The sequence below is a fragment of the Diadema antillarum genome, unplaced genomic scaffold (genome assembly GCF_040938485.1).
Source record: "Diadema antillarum isolate AM-2024a unplaced genomic scaffold, OU_Dant_1.0 seq00000775_RagTag, whole genome shotgun sequence".
Lineage (NCBI taxonomy): Eukaryota > Metazoa > Echinodermata > Echinoidea > Diadematoida > Diadematidae > Diadema > Diadema antillarum.
Window position 1 is genome coordinate 892,501 of NW_027271664.1, and position 19,645 is coordinate 912,145.

A 19,645-nucleotide genomic window follows, 5' to 3' on the forward strand; every position below is an offset into this window, starting at 1 on the left:
CTTCAAAATGCGGCAGCACGCATCATTACACTATCCAAGAAGCACACTCACATCACCCTTATTTTGAGATCACTTCATTGGTTACCAGTCAAAGATCGCATTATTTTTAAGATTTTACTTCTGAATTTTCATTGCATTCAGGGCGCTGCTCCTCAGTATAACTCTGACTTACTCCATAATTACATCCCTGCTAGATCTCTACGCTCATCCAAATCGGGTTCTCTGATAATTCCAAGATTCACTACAATATGGGGCACACGTGCCTTTGGCCATGCTGCTCCCACCTTATGGAATAACTTACCTTCAGCCGTAAAAAAATTGTTCTTCATCAGACTCCTTTAAAAGCAGTCTAAAAACTCACTTGTTTAAAACCTCAATTGGATTACTCATTACATGTATTTGATATTTGTATGTCGTTTATCTCCTTCACTTTCTCTTCCTTCCACGCCTAGAGCACTCTGCAGAGTGGATTTCGCGCTATATAAATCATATCAATTATTATTATTATTATTCAAAACACTCTGACTAGACATGCAGCTTGTGTATCAATCGTTACCACGGCACTTCAAAAGCTCATTTTCCTTCATAACTCTCTTCTTTTACAGCTTACATGTACATCTTTCACTTTCAAATCGAGAGATAGTGACGCTTAGTTGAATGACCAAGACATCTTATATCTTCTAATGCGGTACAGCGATATCAAATAAAATGTTCTTATACTTACCCTTGGCTTTTTCTTCTTTGGAACAATTCCTCTTGTCACTTACATCACGTGACGGAAACTATAAGCATATGCTAGTTTGATACAACAAGATGTTAGGAATGTTGTAAATGCGATCAGATGTTTAAAACAGGACAGGTTTAGAGAGTAGAGACATGACAATCAATATTGTTTATGTTTTGGGTTGAGATTCTAAGGTACCCAAAAGATAGAAGAGCATGATAGACAGAAAGAGAGAGAGGGAGAGAGAGAGAGAAACACACTGTGAAACATAATAGATTTACATACACACGCTCATACACACAGACGCATAAAGATATTTCACTCGGTTAACACTTTAATAGATTTCAAGGAGACAAAATGAGTGAAACCAATAATGCATACATTAATGACAAATCAAACTTTTTCGCAGAATAAGTCAACACGTTTTTTCTGATATGATATTGGTCTATACAGGTGGATGGATGATAGACATGTTTTTCTTACAAGAAATAGGCTTTGGACAATCATGGCCTCGCTGACTTAAATTTAATCGTCCGAGGGACATTGAGCTGTTTGTCTTTCGATTCAATATTTTTTTTTTTTAATACGATGAACGCGTACGTGGCTTATTAGTCAAGTCCGTACCTTAAAGGGGATGGCTAGTAACTGATCAGTGGAAATCAGTGGGAATGCTAGGGGATGATTGTTCCAATCCTTGTGGGATCCATTTAAGAGTACATTATTTATCTATTTTTGTGTGAAAATTATTGGATTCAGATTGGTCTCATATTCAAGGAATGTGCAGTTCAATGTTATCAGGTTAGCACGACTGTACAGTATCGACTGTTAACGATCGCCCCGACACGGTACAGTCATGCTGGAGAAATTCCTGTTTTCTTCTTACCCTCGCTGGCCTGAATTAGATTCACCTTGTGACAGGAACAATTGAACATTGATAAAAAACCTTTTGATGTGGATATCATTATTATGTTTCAGGAGCAAGTAGTCCAAATTGAAATAAGTATGCACTTTTAAAACTAATAAAATCAAAAGTAATATCCACTTAGTATGAAGAGTTTGTTCGCAAAAACCGATAAATCCATATTTGCCGAATAGAGGTACACATGTATTTGCGATTAAAGGTCAAGAAGAATGAAGAGAATAAAAAGAAATTGTTTGCTTCTTTTGACAATAACTTCAATATTGTATCTTTATATGTAGTGACCAATATATCATTTAAAAGGTATTATTTTGTGCTTTATGACAGAGATCTTACTTCAAAATCTTCAAAAATGGACTTATCGGGGGTTTTTTTGCGAACAAACTCTTCGTATCTTAATTAGGAAAAGGCAATCTGATCTGCCATAAAAAGACGCTGAAATAAAGGGAAGGAAAGGAAAATACCCAGGTTGGGTGTGTGTGTTTGTATGTGTGTGTGTTTTGCCAATATTGCTGCTAACAGTCTACATTTATATTTGCCGCAGGCTTTGGTTTTCTTAAGGAACTATTGGTATTGCTGGTAGTTTTACATAATGTTGGTCCTCGATGTGCATTTAACACTGGATATAGGTACCCTATTATATCACAAAGGATAAACTGAACAGTTTTGCGACGTTTCACCGTCTGCGCCACCGAACATCAGGAAACCTTCTTAAAATAACGTACTTACACTCACACATCATCTTATGGACAATCTGTGTTGTTTACTATCGGTTAGTGAATTTGAAAGAAACAACACAAAAACCAAACACACACACGCACACACGCACAAGCATTAAACAATAGTACACCAAAATATTACTGAGCTCCCATTTGTGTATTGAAATAACGACACCCGCGTTCACCAGCACTTATTATTATTAGACAAAGTGTCCGTTGTAAACAATGATGCTAATTGCAGCAAAAAATCGTCAAGCTAAATAATCAACTTAAGAGAGAGGTGAATTTCATCTAAAATTGTAATGGTCTTCGTTCTGCTTCGTTTTTCTTCACAATATAAGGACACATTATTCACTAAATCATGGGATGATCATGGTCTTAATGATACAAACGAGTCACTCCTGTTATATTTTTCCCCCTTTCATTATTCACAGTTGAAATGCATTTTATCTGAGCTGTGGGTTGGAGACAATGAGAGTGATATTTGTAGAATATATTCCTAGAATATATTCTATGTGTGCGCTACCTGGCATGGACTCAAATGGATGTGACTGAAGGTGAAAATAAAAGGCTCTGTTTGGTATGGTTCAGGGGCTTTGACTGATCTTTCACATTCCGTTACCTGTTCTTAAATGTCTACATCCAATTGGGACTGGCATTATTGTTTCATGGAAATTCTAGAAATTATATACCTTCCTCCTATTAATTCCATGTTCTACCACCTTAGATCATCCACTCTTTTGTTGGGTTGACATAAGTATAGTTGAGCAATACATTAGAAAGACTACCACAGATTTATAACATCGTGGATTCATGTGACCACTGACACGACTCTGAAGCATTAATTGAGAACAAAGGTCAAAATGTGCACGCTGTTTGTACGTGTGATTGATGGGGTCTGTCTGTTTCTGCGTTTAGCACAAAGTCCATCCAGATTATGATATAGTGTATGAATTATGTATATTTATCGAGCTAATGCAAACACCAAGACATTTTCGTTCATGCCTTATCGTTTTACAAACTTATTCTTCGACACTTCTACATTGTATAGATATGTCACACTGAAGACCTAGTCGGAACGTATTTTTTACACCTATCATGCCTATAGGATACCCAAATGCAAAAGTATTTCTGTGAATATTATGTACATAATTATCATGTACGTAATTTTTAAATAGATAAGTGTCATCTTACTGGAATGGATTGGTGATAAGTTTGTATACTTTACATGCTTTATCTAAAAGTCACCTTTTCGCAGATAACAATCAAATATTAGTCTTAAGAACAAAGCACACTTACACAAACAAACAGACAAACAAACAAAACATGGGGTATGTCGATTGTTATTAGATTCAAATGAGACTTACAAACTTTGTTGTTCATAAATATTTTCCCCTCGCTTTATGCAATACAGACAAGACATGTAAAATAATCAGTGTCACAATAAAGCCATTTATTCGTGATAACAGTATGAATTTTATCAAATTTAACGAAGTTTGGTAAACTATTCAAGACAACAAGGTTAATCACAAATGTCTACCCAAGCTCAAACTGTGTTACATTCAAATGTTATTAACTGCATCAGCTGTACTCTTTTGATTCATATCATTATTCCAATATGGAATTCACGTAAAACTCAACACAACCAAAATGAAAGCAAAAAGAAAGAATTATATTTTTTATCCTTTGTCTGTTTATCCCTTTAGTAGCCCCTGAATTTCGCACATCAGTGTATATCAAATATGTAGGGAATAGTAATAACGGGTGATGCTTGTTATTCCGAAGGTCCGTTATTCCAAAACGCACAAATTCCGTGTTCCACCATGTTTGCTGATCCTCAAACTAAATTGGGTTCGTTAATCTGATTATCTGTACTCTTATTCCCGAGATTTGTTACTCAGACGTTTTGCTGTTCTGAAGGCTATACTATTTGGAATTTCGAACCATGTTTTCTTTTTTTTCGGATTAATAAACCTTCGAATACCATGAAATTACAAGAACACCCGACACATGGGTAAATCTGTGCCTGGGAGCAAGATTAAAGCTAACGTATTTCGGATAGTTGTATATCTATTCTTGTGCATTACTTGTGTAACGCAAGGTCCATATACGTGCCCTTTTTATTTTGTTTTTTCCCGCCGCGCAGATATAACGCGATCATCGAAAAACACTGCGTCGTACTGTTGTACTATTTGTCGATTTGACGCAGTTGTTTGTGAGGTTACATGAACAACACCAGCAATAACTGGAAGCAACATGTTGTGCTTTTGTCAATTTTTCAATATGTTGTCGTCCATTTCTTTCTTTTTATGGCGATATCAGCATATAAGGTAAAGTGATAGAAATTCTACCGCAAAACGCTATTATCGTAAAGTCTGCAAAAAAATAAGGACAAAATATAGATGAGGCATTAAACATTGCATTAAACTGTTAAAACTTATATACACGCATTGTCATCAATGTGAAAGCCAGGACCTGGTTCCCTGTTACATTACATGACAGTATTTCTCCGATGCATTCAGATAAAGGTCATGATATATCATATATATATATATATATATATATATATATATATATATTTATATATATATATATATTATATACACACACTGAACAGCAAAAGAAAGTACCCACTTCTGTCAAAGGCCGCGCACAAAAATTCACCCCCTGGAAATATACAATGTTTGTACACAGGTGAGCTACAATGCCCCTTACTTATCACATGCACATATGCAAGTGAACGTCTTCATAACAACGAAGAACTTGACATGCACAGCATCTTGGTCATTGAATCAAAAGTCCCACACAACAGCCCTATACACCATGCAAAAATGGCCACTGAATGGATAACATTTTTAAACAACCATTATGTCAGAGTGAACACCTGCTTTGTCAAAATGATGTTCATGAGTGTATTCTGTATTTAGGGATGCTTTCCTTCCTGATTATGCTAATTCTCAGAATAAAATCAGTTAGCTCTCAACACTGAACGTTACTTTACTTTGGTCTAAGCAAGCTTCCATCAGGAAATTTATGCCACGTCTTGTTTGGCTTGTAAGGCTCATTCTGTTACATTTTGTGATTTTTGATTCAGTGACCAAGATGCTGTGCATGTCATTTTCCTTTGTAATAAAGATAATCACTTCAGTTCAGTTCAGTTTTTATTTCTGCATTTCAAAAATCAATACAAATCAACAAATCAACAAATCAACAAAATACTTACATAGTCATTTACACAGCTCATATTCGTAACGTTTGGATCTTACATACATTTTCTTTTTTTTCAAGAACGAATATCATATATGAAAGGAAGCAATAGGAAATGATAAAAATGAAATGCAGGGGACCATCATCATAAGCTAAGCTTGACGAGGAAGATGGCCTCAGGTAAAGAGATACATAAAGAAAATCTTGCCACTCACTGAGTGGGGGGGGGGGGGGGGTAATTGTGCAAAGGGCACAACGAAGAGATACATAAAGAAAATCTTGCCACTCACTGAGTGGGAAGTAATTGTGCGAAGGAAGTGCGGTGCAGTGCGGTGTGCATTGTGTTGGGATGAATCTTGGTTTGTACGTTGAGTGTTATTTTGTGTATCAGTGTGATGAGGTGAATGTTACTTCAGTTATGGCCGTGAACTCATTGTTTAGGGTGTTTGTTGACCAGGTGGTATGAATATTTATGTGTCAGAAGTATACTGGATTATGAGGGTGTGTTTTAGTTCTCGTTTGAAAATGTTCAACGACGTACATTGTTTTAAATTAGGGGGTAAAGAATTCCAAATATCTGGTCCATTGTGTTTTAATGATTTTTGAGCTAAAATGTTTCTGGGGTTTTCGAGATGGTAATCGGACGACTGACGTGTTGGATATGAATGAACGGTGGAATTTGGAGTGAACAAGCCATCAAAATTTTTTGGAAGACAATTAAATGTATATTTATACATAAAAACAGCAGTTTGAAAGGTGCGAAGATCCTCAATTTTCAATGTTTTTAGTTGACGAAATAGGGGATTGGATGGGGATAAGTAACGGGAATTGGTAATCAAACGTACAGCACGTTTTTGGAGAGTAAAAATTGGATTAATTTTAGTTGAGCCACAGTTTCCCCAAACGATATTGCAGTATGTGATATGTGGTAAGATCAATGCATTGCATAGAATAGTCAGGGAATTTTGAGAAATGAAGTTTTTCAGTCGATATAAAATTCCTACAGTTCTTGAGACAGATGGTGGATATTTTGAATGTCATCGTTCCAAGTTAAACTCGAGTCAATTGTGATTCCTAAAAATTTAGTAGATCTTACTTCAGTTAAGGATAATCCATCAATATTAATATTATAACTGCTGTTAATGTTCTGTGAAGCAGTAGGTTTGAAACGTATAAAATTTGTTTTAGAGACATTAAGGGATAATTTATTACATATAAACCATTGGGAGACTTTGTCTATTTCCGTGTTCAGAGTATTAAACAGTGTTTCGAGGTTCTCATGGGAGTAAAAAATATTAGTATCATCCGCAAAAAGTATAAATTTAAGAATTTTTGATGTATTTATTATATCATTAATATATACAAGGAACAGTAGGGGGCCAAGAATTGATCCCTGGGGAACACCACATACAATATTAAAATTCGGAGATTTAGATGACTTAAATAGTACATATTGCTTTCTGTTGGATAAATAATCAATAATCCAAGAAAGTTCTAAACCACGAATACCATATCTTTTTAATTTGTAAATTAATATATCATGATCTATGGTATCAAAAGCCTTCGATAAATCCATGAAAATTCCTATAAAATGTTTTTTTTTTTATTTGCAAAAGATTCAGTAATCTTATCTAACAATTGAATTATAGCTAAATCGGTGGAATGGCCCTTTCTAAATCCAAACTGATTAGGTATAAGTAGGTCATTTACATGAAGAAAAATGTACAGGCGTTTATGAATAATTTTTCCAGAATTTTAGAAATACTAGGTAATAACGATATTGGTCTATAATTTGTTAAAAGAGAAGGGTCGTCTTTTCTTTTGAAAATTGGAACTACTTTCGCAATTTTTAATGAGTTTGGGCATATTCCAGAAGACAGTGAAAGATTGAAAATGTAAGATAAAGGTGCGGTTATTTGTTTGATGATTTTCTTCAGTATATAAACACTTATTTCATCATGGCCACTAGATCTACTTGGCTTTAATCTGTTAACAATCTCCAGTATTTCTTCCTCATCTGTTGGGGTAAAGAAAAGGGACTTGTCGCAGTTTGGTGGAAGAAATTCAGTAAAGTTTGAATGAACATGTTTGTTTTTTATTTTTGAAGCTAATTGGGGGCCAATATTTACGAAGTATGAGTTAAAAGCATCAGATATTTCACCAGGGTTTGTGAGTTCTTTGTTGTCATTATAAAAAACGGACGATGTTTCCTTATTATTTTTACCTGTTATTTCATATATAGTTTCTCATAAGCCATTTACATTATCCTTTTGATTATCAAACTTATCGGAATAATACATTTTACGAGAAATACGAATCAAATTACTGAGTATATTTCTATACTTTTTGTAATCTGTAAAATGTTTTGTATTGTGGGTAGTAATCGCCAGTTTATACAATTTATTACGGGTTTTTATTGAATTGATGATTCCTTTTGTAATCCAGGGATGTTTGTTCTTTCTACGTGTTTTTTCTTAACTAAAGAAATGTTTTTTCGATAATAATATAAAAGTTTATCTAGGAAAATATCATAAGCTTTATCGGCGTTATTTTGAAGATACACTTCTTGCCATTCTTCCTTCACTAAATCAAGATTAAGTAATTCAATATTCTCGTCTGATTCTTTTCTGTACATTATTGGCCTGGGTTTTGAAATACTTTTGACGTTTTCAGAATAACGAAGAATAATGAATATCGGTAAATGATCAGATATATCATAATATAAAATACCATTAATGAATTTATTTACTTGCTATTGGGTATGTGATTGCTGATGGATATTGCAGCATACCTGTGTACAAAAATGGTTTATTTCTAGGTGGTGAACTTTTGTGTGCAACCTTTGCCAAATAGAGATATTTACGATTAAAGGTCAAGAAAAATAAAGAGAATAATAATATTTTTTTTGGTTTTTTTACCATAAATTCAAAAATATACCTTTTTATGTAGAGACCAATATATCATTAAAAAGGTATTATTTTGTACTTTATGACAAAGACCGTATAATCTTCAAAAATGGACTTATCGGTTTTTGCGAAAAAACTCGTCATATATATATATATATATATATGCGTGTGTGTGTGTGTGTGAATGTGTGTGTGCGTGTTTGTGTGTTAAGCGTGTGATCATTCAGTGGAGCCCTCCAAAGAGGGTCATTCAAAGATAGTAGTGCTACACCCATATTCATATTATACGGCAGGCGAGCTAAACATAGAAAAAAAAAATCCATGAGTCATACACCCACGAGTCATACACCCTTAGACTAAATCAGCTAACAACCTATAAACGCCAAGCAAAACAGACCCACGAACTAGACGCTATAGGTAAATTGTAATATCCAGCTTGTGGTCCTTTTTACTTGTAAAAGTGTCCAATCCTTTGGGCCTTATTTTCCTAGTGTCTAACTCGTGGTCTCCATTTGCGTAGTGTCTATAGCTTGTTCATATGTGACCCTGCACCTCAAAACAAACAAAAAGTCGCCAGACATGAATTTCTAGTTAAGACCATATTCTGAAAGAGCAGACTTCAAGCTTTAAAATGATGTATAACTCAAATCAAATGGACTCTCCTAACCTATCTAAATATTGGAAAGAAAGCACAAACTCAGGGAACGTGTGAACTGAGAAAAGAGGCTCTGAAGTACGGTGTCTATTCAAGCGCTTAATCTTTACCAAACCATGCTGGCTGTGCGATGAATGGGACAAAAAACAGGAAGTAAACCACCAGAGTAACAACAATGAAGGGATTGTTAAATTAAACTGAAATTAAGCATGCCTCATTAACACATTCTGTCCATAATTAATGCCAACTTTCAAAGCAGTAGCACTATCTTTTCAAAAGTTATTAGAGTTGAAAGTGAAGAGTGTGGATAAGGTTTTTCAGAAATGAAAAAGGGATTCTAAAGACACACCTAATCACACTATTCTACCAAAAATGTTCGAGATAAACTGCTAAAAAAACACACTTTCCTGCCCGTTTTATGATACCAAATTTTAGCATGATGTAAAAGAAGACCCACTCTTTCAGAAAATATGAAAAAGTCAAGTTCGGCTGGGTTGACCCATTTCACTTATTTTTAGTCCTCACGCAAAATCAGTGTGTGCGACTTTATGTTCGTTTTGAGGTGCACGGTCACATATAGCTCGTCGGTAGGCCTCATTCACTTTAGTGTCGAGTTTGTGGGCTTTTTGACAATCGAGCTGTATTACTCATGACGGATGTCGAGCTCGTGATGTACACCACTCGCAAGTACCCAATTTGTAACGTGCTCATACATAAATTATAGACAGGAAACAACATGGCGCGTGTTGTGGCAGTTGTCTCAACTGATACTTCATCATGCATAACTACAGCTGATGTCGGCCATGCACTGATCCGACAGATCATTCTCCAATTCTGCTGTTCAAGTAGCACTCCCCGATTAACGTCAGGTTGGCCTTTGGCCGCGGAAAAAGAAAGCAGAAAGAAAAGGCCAAATAAGAGTTTGTACAGCGTTGTATGGAGATCATTATCAAACACGACACGAGCAAACAGGCAAGTTTACTCCTCACTGAACCTTGGACTATGTCTCTCACGAACAAACAGTGTCCACAGAATGTTGTAGGCTACATAATTTTGAAATATGAAATTCTTTAACAACTTAAGAAGAGCAAGCAAACGGCTGTGTTGGGCAGGACCGTCGCATTTTCTATACTTCCACGCGCTTACAGACGAATTCATTTTGTCCCGCAAGGTTTATTACTTGGGATGTATTCCATTATTTTCATTTTTTTAAAATTATGATTACTGTGATTGCCTGACGATATTTTAGGACATTACAATCCAAACGTGTATTCAACTATTTTTTTATGAATCATCTAAGGCTCTCAGACTACCAACGATGGATAGAATATACGATCTCATTCTCATTTTGACACTGACTGCTACAATGATCTGTGACCAAAATGTAAAAGGTAAGTGCAACTTTGTTTTCATGAATCTGCATTCAATTTAAACGTTGCCGCGTAAATACAAATATGATAGATTGGTTCAAAACGACAGATCCGTCAAGAAAATTACAAAATGCTGAGAATGCCTTAAATCGCTGTCATGAGCAGAGTTGTTGTTGTACTCTCTAAAAAAAAATCGAGTGAAAATGTTCACTCTAAAAAGAGTGAATACAAAAAAGAGTGAATTTGGAGTGAAATTGGAGTGAATTTTGAGTGAAAATGCTCATTTTCACTCATTTTGGAGTGACGTCAGGGATCACTCGAAGATTCTGGAGTGATCCCTGACGTCACTCCAAAATGAGTGAAAATAAGCATTTTCACTCAAAATTCACTGCAATTTCACTCGAAATTCACTCTTTTTGTATTTATTCTTTTTAGAGGGAAAATTTTCACTCGATCTTTTTTAGAGAGTATCTGTTTCACTTAAACAGTTTGAAATTTAGCAAAATAAAACACATCCCTCGTGTTGTAGACTTAAATAATTAAGTTTCTTCAGTTCAACTTATCAAATTTAATTTGAACAATGAGTGTGTTTGCTTCAATTCTTTACCAGGTATCAGTCGTAGATGTAAGCCCACATTAATCTACTCAAAGGTACACGTTTATCACGTTCGGGGCCCAACAATGTGGGAAAGAGGGAAAGTTCTTAAGGGGTTAATATCATAAGCTGCTAATAATCAAAAGGAGAAGGATTAGAGTTAGTAGAATGTTATTAAACGATTTTCAGGTAAACATTCGTGGTGTGTCAAAGTAGAATTATGACATTATTGACTTTAATTAGGCTTTAGATGTTAGCATTTCAATAACGTCATGTTTTTTTTTTATTTATTTATTTTTTTTGCCGGACAATACTTTGAATCTTTATTGAGGACATTATTGGTTGATTTCAAATCGTGGAAGATTAGAATGACAACATGACTATAGACGCGGGCTTATAATGTCATTTATGTCTTATTATTCTTATACATCTTATCTTTTTGATCACCTTCTTAGTGGGCTTCCAACCTTCTTTTTTTTTCCAGAATTTTTTCTAGCCTCTTTTTTCCCTCTTTTTGCATCATCTTTTTTTAATCTTTTGACATTCTGTACCTGAAGGGCCCACATTCTACAAATGTTATCTTTGTAGTGGGTCCCTCCATTTTTCGATGTTTTGCGTCTTGTTATATCGACTAGTTAAGTTTCATGACAACGTATTTGTAACTCCAGGGTTCCACAATTATATTTTTCTCAATTCACTTTGTTTTGATAATGCAACCTTATTATGCGTTACCAAAGAAAGTGAAATCTTTATGTTCTTTTCGGAAAATGAAATAAAGTTTGGATAGAATTGAATTTAATTAGATGAAGAGAAGAAAAAGAGTTTATATATCTTCATTTGGACAACGTCGATTATTGTGATTTAAGCTAGGATTACCTATTATTTTTTTCATTCTTTCGAACAGAAATACTTTAACTTTACCTTAAAGATAAGACTCGACTCATACAAAGTTTTAAACCTTGAGTTACGTATGGGGAAGGAAGGAATGTCTCATCTGTATAATCTTTACATTTCATGATTGAAAGCGTAGAAAGGACATTGAGTGAACAACTTTTCGCTGGACATGGTAGTCTAGACAAACTGGGGTATCAAAATAACAGTAATGATAATACAAAATCAAGCTGATCTCTTTGCTGCAGCTCCCCAATTTTCTGTGGGCGTCATGCATACAAGAAGATTAGAGTAGAAAGCCATAATAGTGATGTTCTCAAAGTTCAAAGCATGCATACAATCACGCGAATTCAAATCTCTGTCGTTTAGCGTCAGTGGTAGGCACTGCCCCCAACGTTCAAGGGTGGAAAGGAGAAGACATCCTATTGCGGTGTGACATCAAGGAGGAGCCTATCTTTGTGCAGTGGGGAAAGGAGAGCTTCTTAAATCCCGGACAGAAGACGCGTAAGGCTGAATACTTCGATGGAAACTTTGAGAGCTTGGAGGAACGGTTTAATATCCACAAGAACTTCAGCCTCGTCATCAACGGCTTGGAGGTGGTAGATGGGGGTCGTTACTATTGTCAGGTGCTGCTGAAAAATTCCCAAATTTTTGAAAATTCCACCACCATGACGATTAGCTGTAAGTAACATCTGCCTCTATTCATGTTGTAATTAGTGAGAGCAAGCGCGCCGGAACACCATTTTTTTTCTTTTTTTATTTAGGGGGAGGGGGGGGGGGGGGGCAAAATCTCAACGGGGGCACATTTATGTGACGATGTGAGATCCTCAGGGCGAGAGCGAAGTGAGTGAGCGGGGGGGGGGGGGGTGGAAAGGGGGATCCCCCCCCCCCTCCACTGAAGTGAGCTTTTGTGAAACAGGGTACAAAAGTCGCGTTTATAGACCATTTAAAAGCAAATTTCTAAGGAATTAAACATATTGAAAAATAATCATTGCGAAGGACTATGATTATTACATACGGGAGTACATAATAATGTGATTGTGTGAGATCCTCGGCGAGGGAGTGAAGCGACCGAGCGGGGGGAGGGTGTGGGAGGGATACCCCCTCCCACGGTAGGGACTTTTTGTAAAAACAGAGTATAAACGTTGCGTTTATAGATAATTTAAAGCAAATTTCTAGGGAATTTACCACAAAAAAAATCAGTTGGAAGGACTACGATCATAACATACGGGAGTACATTAATAATGTGATGGTGCGAGATCCTCGGCAAGGGAGCGAAGCGACCGAGCGGGGGAAGGGTGTGGGAGGGGGGATACCCCCTCCCACGGTAGGGACTTTTTGTAAAAACAGAATATAAAAGTCGCGTTTATAGAACATTTAAAAGCAAATTTCTAGGGAATTAACATATTTAAAAAAAAAGCAGTTGGAAGGACTATGATCTTAACATACGGGGGTATATTTATGTGATGGTGTGAGATCCTCGTCGAGGGAGCGAAGCGACCGAGCGGGGAAAGGGTGTGGGAGGGGGATACCCCCTCCCACGGTAGGGACTTTTTGTAAAAAGAGAGTATAAAAGTCGCTTTTATAGAGCAGTTTAGATAAAATTTCTGAGGAATTAAACTTAGTGAAAGAAATCACTGCGAAGGACTATGATAATAATTTATGAAAACTTTTCATTTTACTATAAGTACGGGCAGAACGAGCGAGCCACATTTACTATGCGATTTATCTGAAATGTACTCATTAAAAGCTTAAACATGATCGCATCGTTCGAACAATTAAAAAATATTCTTATGCTGCTAGAAAGCAAAGAAAAAATGAAATGTGTAAGGTTTACTAAAAGTATGTTTCAGCGAGCACACTCGAGGACACGAGGCTACCATCTATACACTAAATTTACTCATAAGTTACAATTAGTGTATAGATACAATAATGTATGTTGTTAGTGTATTATAATTTTCTCCCCGTTAGGGACGAAAATTTGTGCATTTTCAGCTATAAAATCACAACATTTAGACAAGAAATATGCCTTTATTGTTCATTTTGGTCTTTAAATCAGTGATTAATTATTTGTTACAGGGGGCACTGGGGGGGGGGGGGGGGGTAAAAACTAGTTTTGCCCCCCCCCCCCCCCCCCCCTCCGATTCCGGCGCTATTGAGTGAGAGGGAAAAAGATTGTTATGAATTAGGTTACCGGTAAATAGAAAAAAGAACAAGTGTTAGACATTCAAACTAACTGAAAAAAAAAAGAAAATGAAAGAACGACAGGGCAGTAGTCCGTCACAATACTGTTTAGTGTCACAGTGACTTATAAAATAATGCTGGAAGTTCAGCCAATTTCAAAAGTAATCGTGGTGATGGATATCTGAGACTAATTGCAATCAAACTTTTTGCTTGAAAGAAATACAACATGACACATAAAGTATATTAATGTTGTTAGTCACAGCATGTTTACATATTGCTCATTTTCTCACAAGGACACTTAACCTTCAGTTTAGTTTCTTTTTTTACAAAGCATTACATTATGTATTTGATTTGCTACAATGACATACTATCTGAGACTGTTTTCATATCACAAGTTTCACAGCAAAGTTATAAATCAAGTGAGTAGAGACAACTTTAGCAAAAGAAGTATGCATATAATGATTTTGTGTCAGAGAGGAAGATTTACATTTAAAACTATGTATTTTTTTTTTTTTTTACAAATAGACGTTGTCTTTTTTTCTTTTTCTTTTTTTTTTTGGGGGGGGGGGCACTTTTCCACACTGTGGTGTCGTAGCAACTCTCCTATATGACATTACCGTTTGTGCCTTAACAGTTAGCTTGTGAACATTCTGTATTAATCAGTCATGAATGTTTTGATACAAATTATATTAAAGATAATCCGAAAACAGCAGTTTCTACAAAGGCGTTACCATAGCAACCACCAAGTTTAAAAGAAAGTAAAACTTTTGATGATCGAGTTTTCTATGACAAACAAAATTTTTACTTGCAGAAGACATACTCAGACAGGTTCAGTCACTTGTCTCATGTTTGCATTTCACCTAATTGGAAACAATTTTCTAGCTTTATACCTACACCATGATTAATGATTTTTCTTTCCGTTTCATTTTGTAATGCCGTTACTTTTTGCGTTTATCGTATGACTTATGAATTTACAAATAATTATATTAACAGTGATTTTGGTGTTAAATCATAAGGCTATATATATTTAATCATCTTAAATGTCGAATTCAAATGTAAACAGGTGAGGTTTGTTGATTTCGTGTTATCATCCAATAAAATATTGTCTTAATTATGTTTCTTCATCTGAGCATTGTTCAGGTTGTAGTCTCATTTGTAAAATAGCAAATCCAAAGAAAAATAAAACCCAAAACAAAACAAAAGCGAAAACAACTCTTCGTTACATCTACGCAAAGTATCAGGTGACATCATGTTATGTCAGTTATTTGCCGAGTAAAGATTAGGATACGAATACAACATATACGTCATTTCAAAATAGTTTTCCTATTTTTCTAGCGATGGCATCAGGGCACACGATTGAGGAGTGTGCTGATAGAAGTCAACCTCGTCAAAGCCGGTGTACATATCAATCTCCCTCCAACACCCCTTCTTTAAATCTTACGTGTGTCACGAGTGGATTCAAACCAAACATTTCCATGCTGTGGACCGAGGAGTCAGGAAGCAGAATGGATTCCGTGGTTTCACAACAGAACACACTTTCTGATGGCACATATGAGAGGTTCGAGACAATCACCGTTTCAGCTGAACATGGGACAGAGCAAACCTTCTTGTGCGTGGCTACCGGTGACTCGCTGAATAGTACGTCGACCAGAGAAATCACCGTTCTGCCTTCATCAGGTTTCGTGAAATGTTTCCAATTCTATGTTTCTGAACAATAGCTCGTCTACTATTGCTATTATTTAAACCAATGTTCTTATTGGATTTGTCACGGGAAAGTATAATTCGCTCATTCATATTTTGAACAAAGTAACCTTTCCGCACAAAAAGTGTCCATTTGCTGGTTTCCAATTTACCATAAAACAAAATAAAAGATGCATTCAACAGAAATGCTAACCAATTTCAATAGATAAAAAGTAGGAGGAGGAGAAGAAGAAGAAACTTACCACAATTGACAGGGGTACGCGTCACAAGTCCGACACCAACGAGCTATATAATACAGCACACGAGTGGCACAGTCCGTGATATCGACACTTCTAGGTATATAATAGCTTCTAGTAGATGAAGGCCCATGAGTTTAGGTATTAAAATAAGGTCCACGAGTCCGACTCCTATTTCCATCATATTTGGTCTGATGAGCAGCTTTTTTTTTTTTTTTGTATTTTGTCTATAATTGGTGTCGGACTCGCATGCCTTGTTTGCCTAGTGCCGGACTCTTGGCCTTGTTACCTAATGTCAAGCTGACAGGCTGTATGAATAGTCAGCTATGTGACTCATGGATTTGGACTTTTTATCAATATCAAGCTCTTTGGCCGTATGTCTCGAGGGTGTCGGTCTCATAGGATGGCTAAATTAGAAATGTGTCCTCTGAATTATTGTTTTGTCATCATGATGATGATATATGACCGCGCATCACAAACCCAACAAGACGTCGCACCCTTGATTTCACGTGAAAACTCAAAAAGATGAAAAAGGTCAACGAAGTTGATTTTAAGTTTTTATATTTTCTGTAAGAGCTCGTTTTCGTCTTGGTCTTGGGATCATAACATGAATGGGAAAATGTTTTCCAGGAGTTTTTTCTACAACTATTTCTTGTAGAGTAGTGTGATCAGGTACGTCTTACAAGTCCCTTTTCATTTCTCTAAAATACTTTGCACACTCTCCACTTTCAATCTAATAACTTTTGAATGGTTAACGCTACTGCTTTGAAATTTTGGCATTACTCACGAACAGAATGTGTTTAATAGAACATCACTAATCTCAACTTAATTTGATAATCCCTTCATTTTTGTTGCTACGGTGGTTTATATCCTGTTTTTGTCCCTTTCATTGCACAGCTAGCACGGCTTGACAAAGATTGAGCGCTTGAACAGACCCTGTACCGTATGTCCAAAAAAAAAAAATTACAACGGGGCCCTACGCAATGATATCTTTAAATATATTGCATCAATCTAAATACAAATTCAGGGTATGAAACTATAACTCATTGTCCACATCTTACAGAAAACCCCATTCGATTTGCTTCAGTGGTCAAAGAGAAATGAGGAATTTTGTAGAAGATGTCAGGAATCTCTTTTGTCCAAGTTCTATCTATTGTTCACACACAAAATCATCGAAGTGCTAAACTTGGAAGAATCAGACTCATGACATGCTTTACTACAATCCCCATTTCTCTGTGACCGCTTCACCAAATCGAATGGGGATTTCTGCAAAATAGAGCTAAGATGTTATATTTTAAGTACCTGAAGTAGCATTGAAAAAAATAATCATATTGGATGTTATCAATACGAAAATCTGATTGTAATTTTTGTTGGACATACTGCAGTATGTCCCTCAAAAATTACAATCAAATTTTCGAATTGACAACATCCAAAATGATCTACCTGTCTAAGTGCTTCTTCGGGGCCTTAAAATATAACATCTTAGCTCTATTTTGCAGATAACCTCATTCAATTTGGTTAAGTGGTCACAGAGAAATGTAGATTGTTGCAAAGCATGTCATGAGTCTAATTTTTCCAGTATTAGCAATTCGATGCTCTTGTGCGTGAATAAGAGACAGAACTTGGACAAAAGAGATTCCCGACATCCTCTACAAAATTCCTCATTTCTCTTTGACCACTGAAGCAAATCGAATGGGTTTTTTCTGTAAGATGTGGGCAATGAGTTATAGTTTCAAACCCTGAATTTGTATGTAGATTGATATATTTTTTTTAAAGATATCATTGCGGGGGGTCCCGTTGTAATTTTTTGGGGACATACTGTACTTCAGAGCCTATAGTTTCTCAGTTCCCACTCTTCCAGAGTGTGTGCTTTCTTTCCAATATTTAAATAGATTAGGGGAGTCCGTTTGAATTGAGTTATACAACATTTTAAGCTTAGCGTCTGATCTTTCAAAATCTGCCCTTAACTAAAAATCCATATCTGGCGACTTTTTGTTGGTTTTGTGATGCAGGGTCAGATATGTAATTAGGTAATCAACCACTTCGTTTTCGCTATCAAACATAAACTTTCTCACACACACAAGCACACAGACACATTCCAACACATATACTAAGATATTAACATTGTAGGGCCTATTGTATATGTTAGTTTTTATATGTGTTTATTTTACTGTCTTCTAAATGGAGTAATGAACGTGTTTCATTTGTGTCTCTATCAAGTTTCAGGAAAACGTGTTAATTCGGGTCTCATCATTGGACTCACCATTGGTGTGCCTGTTTTTATAGTCATCCTATTTCTCTCTGTTGGGAAACATCTGCAAAGCAAACATCCGGACTACCTACCGCGAAAAGGTATTGGTTTATTTTCTTTAATATTAGATATTTGAATATATTAAGTTAATAATCATGCGCGCGTGTGTGTGTGTGTTTGCGTTGTGCGTATGTGTGTAAATGTCTTTGTTTTTTTATGAATTTTTCACAATTTTGATACAAAAAATAATATTATTACTAATATTTGTCAACATTACGGAGACCGAAAACTTGTCCCATGTATAAGCAGAACTTGCAAATCTATTATCAAGGATGGTTACTCTAGTCAAATAAAATAAGTAACATTATCCATTAAAGGTGAATGCATCAGACCACACATCGAAAGTGTATAGATTATGCTTGAAATGATGTTGGCCTGAGAATCTGGAAGTGAAAAGAGGGGAAACGAGAAAGGTGTTGACAATAAGTTGTAACCCTGATATACTGAATACAAAAACGATTATTTATATTGATGCTCTTTTTGAAATATTGATAATGATAATATTTCAGGATGTGGCTGGAACCCCTGTTGGAGAAGACCAAATATACCAAAGAGATTTCATGAGGAAGCAGAATTAATGCTGAGAAAGAAAAGTATGTAGATAATCACAATATTACTGGTTGTCTTGAAATAGTGCATTATTCCATTATGCACAGACTTTTATATTTCCAAAATTACGAAATCTTATATCTTTTAACTACATTCTTTGTACAGTGACACAGCTGTATATGTAACACAGTAGAAGAACGATAAATCATATTCCAGGCCCTCTCACCAGTTGGTCCCTCCCTCTCTCTCCTCACCTGCCCCCCTTTATTTCCCTTTCTTTATTTACCCCCCCCCCCCTCTCTCTCTCTCTCTCTCTCTGTATACATTGTACATGTTATAGTACTCAATCTACATGTCTGCGTGTATTTACGTACAGTCATACATTTTTATGCCTCCGCCACGAAGTGGTGCCGGAGGAATTATGTTTTCGGGTTGTCCGTCCGTCCGTCCTTCCGTCCGTCCGTCCGTCCTTCCGTCCGTCCGTAATGAATTTTGTGGACAAGGTAACTATCAAAACCTGTTGAGGTATCCTAATGAAACTTGGCATGTATGTGTATTAGGGGGTGAAGTTGTGCCTATCAACTTTTGGGTGCACATGCTCAAGGTCAAAGGTCAAAAGGTCAAGGTCAAATACATAAAATTTCACTATTTCCACCATATCTATTGAATGCCTGAAGA

The 19,645-nt window shown here is 36.0% G+C and overlaps 2 protein-coding genes across 2 annotated transcripts in view; both read left to right on the forward strand.

Annotated features, from left to right (window-relative positions):
- Positions 1-19,645, forward strand: part of LOC139738934 (NACHT, LRR and PYD domains-containing protein 3-like) — a 501,522-nt gene that overhangs the window by 460,120 nt on the left and 21,757 nt on the right. The gene's annotated exons all lie outside the window — the stretch shown is intronic.
- On the forward strand, positions 10,224-18,494 carry LOC139738932 (uncharacterized). Its single transcript, XM_071649556.1, has 4 exons — positions 10,224-10,521; positions 12,356-12,667; positions 15,506-15,847; positions 18,334-18,494. Exons 1-4 carry the CDS (start codon positions 10,449-10,451, stop codon positions 18,492-18,494), a joined length of 888 nt encoding a protein of 295 aa, XP_071505657.1. The 5' UTR covers positions 10,224-10,448.

Coding starts and splice junctions, on each gene's coding strand:
- LOC139738932 (XM_071649556.1), top strand. CDS start 10,449: ATGGATAGAATATACGATCTCATTCTCATTTTGACACTGACTGCTACA. Junction 12,668..15,505: donor CACCACCATGACGATTAGCT/GTAAGTAACATC, acceptor CTATTTTTCTAG/CGATGGCATCAGGGCACACG. Junction 15,848..18,333: donor CACCGTTCTGCCTTCATCAG/GTTTCGTGAAAT, acceptor ATCAAGTTTCAG/GAAAACGTGTTAATTCGGGT.